Consider the following 11786-nt stretch of genomic DNA (forward strand, 5'->3'; position numbering starts at 1 on the left):
TCTAGATGTAAGTCAAGATATGAGGCCGACTTAACTGTATCTGCTGTATCCTTTATCTCTAGTTCGATGGGATAGATGCGTTCAACATAATTACCAAATTTTGAATTATTTACTGAAAGAACATCATCTATATAGCGTAAAACAGAGTTAAGGATTATAGCTAACTTCTTCTTAAACTTCTATCTTTCTTCCTAAGAAGTTCCTCTATGAATTCAGCCAATATAGTTTACTCTGTTTACTATACACGTGTCGGTTCCCTGATTACAAGTCGGACCAACCTTGCAAACCTTGCAAACTATATGACATATTTCACAAAGTTCAACATTGTGTTGCTTTCAGCCTCATTTTATTTATCTAGATTCCGGGTGATATATTTTTTGACATTGTTAACACGTGTAAATTTTGTATATATTGCTAATCATTATATGTTACTTTTAGCCTCATTTTATTTATCTGGATTATATATGATACAATTTTGACATATTGCGTAAAAACTTGTACATTGTACATGCTACGTGCTAAATATCGTGCGTGGCTTTAAGCCTCGTTTTATTTATCTAGATTCTGGATTATAAATTGCTTGACATATTGGTAGATACTTGTACATGAAGTATATTGTTAAAGACCTGTTTTGCGTTAAGCCTCATTTTATTTATAGATTCTTTGTGAGAAATTGCTTGATATATTTCTATGATGTTGAAGATCATGTCTTTTGTTACCAATACATACTAGTAATATATTTTGATTTAAAAATGAGACAAACTCAATAACATAACATAAGTCATTGACTTTTCTTATAATTGAAATTACCGAAGCATTATATGCATATCGTAATTGCACCTTTATAACTGATTTATTTTCTTTTATTAAGATGTGCAACAGATGTGTCAATTATATCATATGACAATGTACAAACGACTTACATGATTAGTCTTTTGTAGTAATATATTTTTGTTGATAATCAAATGTAATAAATCAGAATTACTCATTCCACAATATGTATACATGTATGATGATGTATTAAAATATATTATTAACACGGAAGTGCAAAATATGTGTACATTATATATTAGATGAAAATATTCAGAACACTATAAAACAGAAAATTGAAAAAAAAATAATAATATTAATACAAAAGTTTATTTGAATGAGGAAACATGAAACAGCTTGTGTCTGGTGATGATTTTGACAATGCACAAATGTATTGACTTGTAATATTGTTCGCTGATAGATTACAAATATTTCCGTAACGTATAAAACTGCTGTTTTTGTGCAATTATTACAAACCAGTCAGGTTCACTTGTTTGGTAAGTCTTTTCATGTACATGAAGTTTTAGTGTGAGATTAAGACAGTTTTTACTTTAAACGTTACTATAATAACCATTTGTTAAGAAATTGAAAATTATTTGAATACCTTCAATTTAATTTTAATTGTAAAATTGTAAAATCAATATGATGACTAAAAACTTCTTGATTGTCTGTAGATGATGAAGGAATTGTAAATAAAGTCAACAATATTGTTAGTTATTCTCAGACGTACATAAAACGTGTGTTTTAGGCGATTGTTTTACTTACAATTTAGATTTTTATGTTTATACATTATTACAAATCATATCCTTCCCTCCTTGAATGGTTCAGGTTATATTGATTAGGATTCTTTATCTTTTTTATATTTTTGTCAGTTGAGAGTTTGGTCCTCTATTAGACATGTTTAAATGTCCAATGCATTTGTATTTTGATCGTTTGTATATGCATTAATTTTATATTATGAAAATTTTTTTTAAATTCATTAATCTCTCGTCTCATTCTTATTTTCAAAGTAAAAATAAGATAAAATATACTAAATAATATGTAGAAATAAACTTAATTATAAACTATTTAAACATCAGCATTAATGTCTACACTATCTGTTTAAATTACATAAAATGCATTCGAATATTGTTTAATAAAAAAAATTTAATTCGACGAGAACTACTGGGTATTCCTGAAATAATTTTCGTATTTTAAGCTTGTATATCAATTGATTTCAATTTGCAATTTTCAATAAAGGAAGCTATAATTTTTGACAGATCCTCCACGTCGAATTTTACACAATGAGAACCATGATGTATGCAAGTTTTCTGTTGATCTGTTGGTTTGCAATTTCAGAACAATCATGTTTGTGTTCATTCAAATACGCACAGCAACATGTTTGTTACAGCCCGATAGGTAAGACAGTATTAAATTAAACAATAAAAAAAAAACATATGCATAATTTACCACCGCTTTACAAAAGTGGAGATATACTGTTTTGCCTCTGTCTGTCCGTCCAAACGTGTATCCATCCTATTATTATATTTTTTTGTCACATCTTTCTCAGGACCTACATCTTAAGGATTTCTAAAACTTGGTTTCAGGGTGTATTATTAGTCATCTGTACCGTGTGATGCGTTTTCTGATTCATCACGCAACACATCCAGTTTTACGAACACTTACATATTTTTACACTATATAAATTATCTAGTTGCATCGAGGGTATTATCAGTGAGCAGTAGCTCGTGTTTCTTTGAGTCTATCCCGTCTTCAACATCGTCGCTGTTAATATCTGTTCGTGATATTTTTATTTTGTTAATGAAGAAATTTCGCAATAATTATTATTTTATGATTCGTGAAATTAGTTGGTTTACGTTATATGATCTGATGGTATCGAGAGCTTATTAAATGGTTTAAAACTGAAATTGTGGTATATTCAAGCTTGAAAATGAGAAACAAATTCGTCGATAACTACAATGTTTGTACGATATGAAACTCATCATTAAATCTATGGCATCACAAACCGTTTAGAATCGTCTATCTTTTCTTTCATGTTTTATTTGTTTTGGTTGAAAAATATATTAAAGTTTTATTTTCATTTTTCAATTCAACTATTTTTTCTTCTGAATTTATTTCACTTATTATCCTGATAATGACGACGGATCATTCGCGTTACAATTGCATACCTAATTCAGTATTAATACTCAAATTTTAATTTCTTTTATATATATTGGAATTTCAATAACGTTTAAGGTGCATGTACCTTTGTCATTAATTTCGTCTATATGAAAAAAAGACTTACATAAATTACAAGTATAATAGAATGTACAACATACCCTATAAACCACAAACACATTATTCGTTTAAATTAAGATAAACATCAGCGACCAATACATGCATCGAATATCACATCCTGAATAAGCAGAGTCACACAATATCGGGTTAATTAACACGTGTTACGTGTACACAAACACTGCCTTTGTTTGTCTTTACCATACGTCGTTAAAGTAAATCATAAAATGTAACATATTATAACTACCGAAAAGATGATCACCTAAATACTAAGGCTTTTCTCCCCCTTAGTTGTATTTGGCAAAATTTTAGGTTTTTTTTGTCCTCAATGCTCTTCAACTTCGGGTCCTTTTCAACATATTTTTTCTTTTCAATCGTTACTTATGATCCTTTTGTAGATGAATAAACTCACCATATATACCAGGATTGAATCTTGTATTAACGCACGTCTGGCGCAACTATTAAATTTGCAGCCAGGTATCTATGATGAGGTTATTTAAATAAACATGGAAGCAAAACATGTACATTTTCCTTTTTATGAAATGTAGACCAATGCAATATTATTTGAAATTAAAGTCACACGTGTAGTAAGTCGACGTGACACTTAATAGAGTGAATCGATTAAAATCAATTGGAAGGTCGTATTAATGCGAAGTTGAAGAGCATAACAATCCGAACCGGTGTAATAAACACGATTACTACTACATTTGACATAATCCGCTTCGTGGATTATTCAGCGTAAAGAGTCAAAAATTCATTTTATGGTTCAATAAATTCAAAATAAATAATAGTCATTCATTAAGCAAAAAATAATTCAACCTCGTTTGGCTGAGCGATATGCACACATATTACACGTCAGAAGCACAATTAGTTTAAGAAACATTTACCTAGTTTTATTAGGATAACATATTTGCGAAAACAACTACGAAGGTCGTATGGGATATATTTGTCCATTTTTTTTTAATTTGCCATCATATTGATCAATCGCTCTAAACAGGTACAATTGCATGTATAAATATGATTTTTCCATCTATTTCAGTCGTTGAGCTTAAAATTGACTCATACTCAGAAAATGCTTACGACAGAAATTACCAAATATCCGCGACAAAGTTCTATAAAGTAAGTACTAAATGTATACTTATGGAAATATTGTCATCGTCACATGGGTTTCTTAATAGTATTAGTGAGGTTTGGGTTGGAGTAGAGGTTGATCTGTTATTGTTTGTACTGTGTTTAATTAGTTATGCAAACACTGCTCTTATCCACTTGCTCTTTTTAAAAAATGCAATTTTAGTATTACAATTTAATTATTCCTACAGAAAATCTCACAGACCAAATGCTAGTGCATATACTTTGGTTAAGAAAAAATGTCGAACAATAATTTAGTAACCACCTTTTCATTTTTTTGTCGAAAAATGTAACTGCCTTGCAATGGCAGCAGAATTTTGAAAAAAATGTAAATAAGATATACATGCTTTCACAACTATATCGAATATAGAAGTAGAACAAACCAACAATTAATTAAATATAAATGAAGATTGATTAATGTTAATGACTATTATTTAATCATTACTAGAATTAGAAATAAGATTTTATAAAATATTGAAACTTTAAAAATCTGACGGATATGATCCAATAGCCGTGATCACAATGCAGTCCCCTTTTCCTGTTTTTCGAATACCTCATCATCGAATTTGATTGGTCATCAAATGTCATCGAATCTCTCTATAAGTGCCTCATCTTATACATGGTGCACCTGTGTTTTTGTGAGATTCTTCCTGAACAGTCTATTATTTATATGCTGGGCAATGTAGAGTTTCGTTTGACATTTGATGTTGTGTGTGCCATTACCTTGTTAGTATGTCTTTGACTAATGAGTTTAAATATCCCTTTTGAGGCTTTCGATTTTTTTATGAACCTTGTATTTGTAAGATATATGATATTGAATAAAACACATAAAACGGTTTAATAATAATGTTTATAATTATCTTTGGTTAGCAGGGAAAGGAATAGTAATAGATGTAATACAAAATAAGATTTATAAATAAATGTTTTTTACAATCTTTTTTACCAGGGGAAAGGGAAGTATGATACTCTGGCAAATAAAACGACTCTGGAGACACCAAAAGATTTTACAGTATGTGGACCTGTAGATTTGGAAGTAGGATCAAGCTATATTCTCTCAGGTAAATGTGCTGTCAAAGTTTAGGCACACTTAGCCGTATAATTATTCAGGGCAGTTAATATTTAATAACAAAAACGCACACCAAAACATATTTTTATGTAAACAGCATTCCTAATAATTAAACTTCAAGTAAATGCTAATGGCGTTAATTTGTTATTAGACAAAATGAAATTGGCACATTTCCGCAGATATGGTAACGAAACCTTAGTTGTTGAAAATAACTTTCACATTAATTGCAAGCCTGTTATCATAATAAATCCTGGCTTTAGAAAATTGTACCCTGTTCTTAGGTTTGAATGTCTTCTTTGGATTTTTTTACAGAGTTCCAACCTATTCAGTATATCTTGATTTGGGGCAATTTTATTTATTCCAGTTTTTTTACATGAGTATCATTAACAGGCTTATCATAATAGCATTAAAACTAGGAATATGGTTCATATAAAGTTTAAATAATTGGTAGGAGCAATTGTCAGTAACCGTTCGTTTTATTGAAGTATTCCTTCTAAATACCAGAGAAAAGGTTATGTACTAGTGTGATGATACCATTGTCCATTTAAACTATTTTCAGTGTCTATACATAATGGCAAAATGCATAATAACGATTGTGACCTCAAAGTTGAGGCTTCCAAAGCAACGAACACCATGTTAGAAGGCCTTGCTGGAAAATATGAAGAAAACTGTGATTGTGATGTATGCCTTATTATTTATTGGTCTATGTTGGCTGTTATAATGCTAAATTATATTCGCTATCTAATATGATCTCTGTTCCCGGTTGCAGTTCAAATTAGCTGCAATTCATTCTAGTCGATTCACATTATAGGATCTACTCTTTTGTATGTTTTGTTAATTTGTTATCGTCCTGAATATACATGAATCATTTTCTTATATACATTAATCAATCAATCAAAACTAAAAATGTCTAAAATTAAAGATATTTGGAATTTTGAACAACATTGATTAAACATTTTATTTTGTCGTTATCTTATAACTTATATCACAGTATTTCAAATTCGTTAAAAAAAAGCAATAAGAATATCATACCTTTATTATAGGATTTAACGCCTTTTTAAAGGAATTTATTGGTGTATAAACTAGACTAATTCACTCACAAACAAATAAAAGTCCTTTCTTTTATATGTTTGTGAGTGACTTCGTCCAGTTTATACACCATTAAATTCCTTTCAAAAGGCGTTGAATCCTTATTCTTCTTTAAAATTGGAGATAGGGAATATATTTTTCAACTGTTGTTACCTCTATCACACGTTAATTTTATACTTATGTCATTAAATAGGCCAGGCGCATGAATATATTTGTTAGTTAACTCAATGAAATTTGCTATCTGATCAAAAGTAAACTGCAAAAAATCTATTTATTATTCAAACGAATGTTTTTGCGTATTATTTTATTGAACGATTAACGTTCAGTGAAAATAAATTTGGTAACGTCGGTATTATTGTCACCGTCATCTTGTTTACATTGGTTACAAAAAGAAGTTCGGTCAACGTCGTCTATCGAAAAATAACCATCGTCAAGATCAACTACCGGAAGTTCTCTTGACCAATTATATCAACGTATTTCCTAATATGCAAATCATATAATAATTATATTATATTAACCTGTAACAAAAATCAGAGTTTAAATTTATTCGAGTTGAAACATTTAATTTATCAAAACAGTAACAAGGATGAGGAGAATTTTTTGAACGTCATTGAAGCGTCAACTTAATTTGATTTGCTAAGTCCATTAGAACACACAAAAAATAGTAAAGTATATTGTAAAACAGACGTAAGTCGCAAGGCATACACATTGCAAATCATAAGCTTTACAGTCGTTATTGTAAACGTTTTGCAGACTAAAATTTCACGTTAATTTCATTATAAATTTATTGCTGTCTATATGACAAGGCATAAGGTCAGGGATAAATGATTATCATTGAAGCAACTAAATACTTATGATATATAATCAAATATGAGATACATATTTCAGACAAAAACGAAAACATCATAGACGTTTAGAGAGTCAATTTTTGACGAGTCTTGTGTAGACGAAACGCGCGTCTCTTGCAAATATAAAAACATAATGCTTGTATCTATGATGAGCTTAATTTGAAAGCAAGCTGTTTGTTTTTAATTTTTAGATTCCAACTTATTTTGATGGGCCAATAATGTTTCGTTCCAAGAAGCAATGTGGAACCTCATATTGTGATAATCGTGATGTCATATGTGCTAGAGATGATAATGATCAGTGCAATTGGTCAAATTGCTAAAAAATGACTCGAAAGATTTTTGTGTTTGTAATACATTAATTATATTATTCTTCTATCAATAAACAAACACCACTATTATTGTTAATAAATCTAATGATATAATTCGAAAACAGATACTTGAAAACGTTTCCTTATTTTCTATGAGCATTCATACATAAAGTTTTTCGTATTTCTTTTAAATTGTTAAGACCACAGATTGTATTGGAACCGATTCTGTTTAGCTCATCGTGACCTAAAGTCCTCATGTGAGCGCATGCGTCCATCGTTCGTCGTCCGTCTTTGTCGTTTGTCGTCATCGACGTAAACTTTTTCAACAATCTTATCCTTTGAATCTACTAGACCAAATACCTTTCAAATTTAAACGAATGTTTCTTGGGGTATCTAGTTTATAAATTGTATCCAAAGGTTTGATCCATCAACAAACATGGCTGCCATGGCTAAAAATAGAACACAGGGGTCAAATGCAGTTTTTGATTCACATCTCAAAAACTAAAGCATTTAGAGTAAATCGAAATTGGGTAAAAATATTCAACAGGTCAAGATCTATCAGCCATGAATTTTTCAGACGAACCAAAAAAAATCCATTTGGGTTGCTGCCACTCAATTGGTTATTTGAAGGACATTTTGTAGTTTTTTGGTTATTATCACGAATATTATTAAAGATAGAGTATGTAGAGTTAAAAACTATTAACAGCAATAATGAATAGCAAAGTATGATCTACAAAAAAGTTTCATATGACCAAAATTGTCAATTGTTTCCTTACGGAGTTATTGTCCTTTAAAGACAATTTTACACAATTTGTTCATCTTGTTTCCTTACAAATCTTAGAAATGTTCTTCTCTTAAACAACTGGGCCTAATACTTTGACAGAATGTTCCTTAGTGTGTATCTAGTTAACAAATTGGGTTCAAAGTTTTGATCCCTCAAAACATGGCTGTCATGGCTAAGAATAGAACATCGCTATCAAATGCAGTTGTTGGCTTATATCTAAAAAATACAGGTTGCAGCAAAACGTTCAGTACAGTAAGATTTACAAAAAGTTTATATGACCAAAAATTTTCAAATGACCACTTTATTGCGCTTTAAAGATTATTTTTCACACTTTATTAATCTAGTTTGCTTGCCTTACTTTAAAATATCGTCTGCTTTGAAACTGCTGAATCTTTTTGAGCCACACTGGGGCTGGATGAGTTTTGAGAGTATCTATTATAAATTTTGTATTTTATATCCATGCAGGTCAATAAACATAGCCACTACAGCTACTAAAGAATATATGGGTAAAATGCATTCGTTTTATGCTTTTGAAGAAAATATGACAGATTCAAAGAACATTTGAATAGAATTTTTAAGCCACTGATTAATAAATATTGAAAAGCAAAAATCATTGGTGAGCGATTCAGGTTCTTAAGAACTTCTTGTTTATTATTCATTCAGACGTATGATCTTTAACTTTGTACTTCTTTGGATTTGTAACTATTTTAATCTGTGCTACTGGCGTATTAAATTATAAGCCTGGTACCTTTGCAAACTATCATAGATAAACATACACATAGTTCAACGAAACCGCAGTAAACAATTGACTTCTTCTTGTAGTACCTACATTTCAACGGATATTTTTGCCCTTTTTATGCCCCATTTATGGGCATTATGTTTTCTGGTCTGTGCGTCCTTTCGTCCGTCCCTCCGTTCGTCCGTCCCGCTTCAGGTTAAATTTTTTGGTCGAGGTAGTTTTTGATGAAGTTATAGTCGAATCAACTTGAAACTTGATAAACATGTTCCTTATGATATGATCTTTTGAATTTTAATGCCAAATTAGAGATTTTATCCCATTTTCACGGTCCACTGAACATATAAAATGATAGTGCGGATGGAACATCCGTGTACTTGGGACCTATCTTGTTTGTGATTTTTTTTCGAAATCAGACATAGAAGAAAACAGAAAATGATAACCAGAAGTATCGCCACCAAAATATGAGCCATAAGTTATTGCACTTTTTTTGTCAGTTGACTCCTTTAAAGAAATATTGCACCTTCCATGTTGTCTTTTTCCTTCATTGCCATGGTTTTATCAGTTTATTATCGACTTCTGAGTTTTATAGTGAATTTGGTATTTTTCGCTCTTTTTAATCGAACTTGAATATAAAACAAGTATTACTCATACTTGTCATTGAGACAACTACTAGTTTGAACAGGCAGAAACAAATTTTGTATTTTGCTTTATTTTACTTTGAAATTTATACGGGCTCTGGTAATAAAAGGAACATTAGTACACCGCTGTTGAATGGTCATAAACCAATTAAACCTAAACAAGTCCAAGTTATAAACCAAAAATCGAGGAAAACACTCTAACTACAACAGGAAAACAACGGAACAATGGTTCAACTGATAATAGCTTTTAATCCAAGAGTTATAAGCTAGCACTATGTTTTTGTCAGATTTCAGACGCTTTCGTGAGTTGATTGACCGTTGTGAAATACATCTATCTATTTCACAGATCTCAAGGGATACGTTTCCTGTCCTCTTTTCCTCGAATAAACAACTATCGATTTGACTTACCACAGGGTGTTAACATCAAATGGAGAATGGAAATGGAGAATGTTTCAAAGAGACAACAACTAGACCATAGAGCAGACAACAGCCGAATGCCACCAATGGGTCTTTTATGCAGCGTGAAACTCCCGCACCGGGATGCGTCCTTCAGCTGGCACCTTTACAAATATGTATACTAGTTCAGTGATAATGGACGTCATAGTAAACTCCGAATTATTCATAAAAAACTAAAATAAAAAATCATACACGATTTTATTAGAAAGGTGCAATTAAAGACTGTCGTCAAGAATAAGAATCAGCACACAATAAATTAAATTATGTAAAAAATGACAAAAATGTTCGGCTAACAGAAACACAAGAAACACAAATGGTGCCAAACATGGAACAGGATATGCTCATTATTCCGTAGCACCTGGTATTGCGGTCATAAAACTTTCGAGCACGATTTTCGTACTCAGACTCGAAAATCAACCAATCAAAATACTGGATTTGGTGTTTCGAGCACTAATTTTGTACTCCAAGTTCTGAGTAAAGTTTTATGACCGAGGACCCTGATATCATCCATGATTTTGTTTCTGAGTCTTTTGTTTCATATGTTGTGTTAACATTTGATTGTTTGTTGTCATGTGTTATCAATTTATCTAGTTTGACTGTGCATTTTGCTTCTCTTTAACAATCTCATTTAGGACCATTTAACGAATGGCTTTTTAATGCTGACATATTTTGTCACTGTGTGTTATTACAGTTAAGAAAAAAATAACAATTGTCAAGATTACTGTTCTAAGGGTAGTTACTCTAATAAGTAGATAACTGTATTGTATGTTAAGCTCCGACGGCATCAGTTGGTGATTTGATGGTCGCAAATTAAGTAAACGTGTATTTGCGACTATCAAATCACCCATTTATGCCGTCGGAGCTTAAAATACAATATTTTGTTATCTCCATTCTGAAACTGACAGAAATCGATGTCAAATCATACATCAAAAATCTGCCATATGTCGTCTGCGCTTGCGCGTACGTTTTCATAGCATCAATTGCTTAAGAATAAATAATGTATTGGCGCTGGACATGGTGACATATTCCTAGAGTTTTATTTTATTTCCGTCTACAAAAGTATATCTTTAAATGGAGGATAATACACAATTTGTAGCAACAGCAGCAGATAATTAAACTGCAGAAATAAAATAGAGAAACGGTTCAACACTACCAATACAAATCATAACCAAATTTTTTTTAATTTATTTTTTTATCTCAGTTGCAATAAGTCCAAAACGGCTAAACAAATGAACGGTTAATAAACATCGACGTGATTCATATTTTTTGCATGGTAAGTTATGCAAAAACTGCTTTCACTTTAGCAATATCATTCCAAAAAAACTGCAATTCTGTAATTCAATTTCTTTTCAACAAAAAGCCGGCAATTGATAAATTGATGTTTTTGTTTACACACAATTGACCAGGTGAATTAAACTATATCTGTAATAATCAAAGTTCACTTTATGTATATATAAAAAGAAGATGTGGTATGCTTGCCAATGAGACAATTCCCCACAAGAGACCAACTGACACAGAAATTAACAACTATGGGTCACCGTATGGCGTTCAACAATGAGCAAAGCCCATACCGCATATTCAGCTATAAAAGGCCCCAAAATGACAGATGTAAAGCAATGAAAACGAAAAATTAACGGCCTAATCTT

At 31.0% G+C, this 11786-nt stretch overlaps 1 protein-coding gene across 1 annotated transcript; it reads left to right on the top strand.

The window, feature by feature from the left end:
• The first annotated feature begins 2048 nt into the window (after positions 1 to 2048).
• Positions 2049 to 7613, top strand: LOC139495679 (metalloproteinase inhibitor 3-like). The gene is made up of 5 exons (XM_071284005.1): positions 2049 to 2208; positions 4124 to 4203; positions 5159 to 5270; positions 5838 to 5959; positions 7407 to 7613. The coding sequence occupies exons 1-5, from the start codon at positions 2094 to 2096 to the stop codon at positions 7533 to 7535; spliced, it is 558 nt and encodes a 185-aa protein (XP_071140106.1). The 5' UTR covers positions 2049 to 2093; the 3' UTR covers positions 7536 to 7613.
• The last annotated feature ends 4173 nt before the right edge of the window (positions 7614 to 11786 follow it).

This window comes from Mytilus edulis, chromosome 11 (assembly GCF_963676685.1).
Source record: "Mytilus edulis chromosome 11, xbMytEdul2.2, whole genome shotgun sequence".
Lineage (NCBI taxonomy): Eukaryota > Metazoa > Mollusca > Bivalvia > Mytilida > Mytilidae > Mytilus > Mytilus edulis.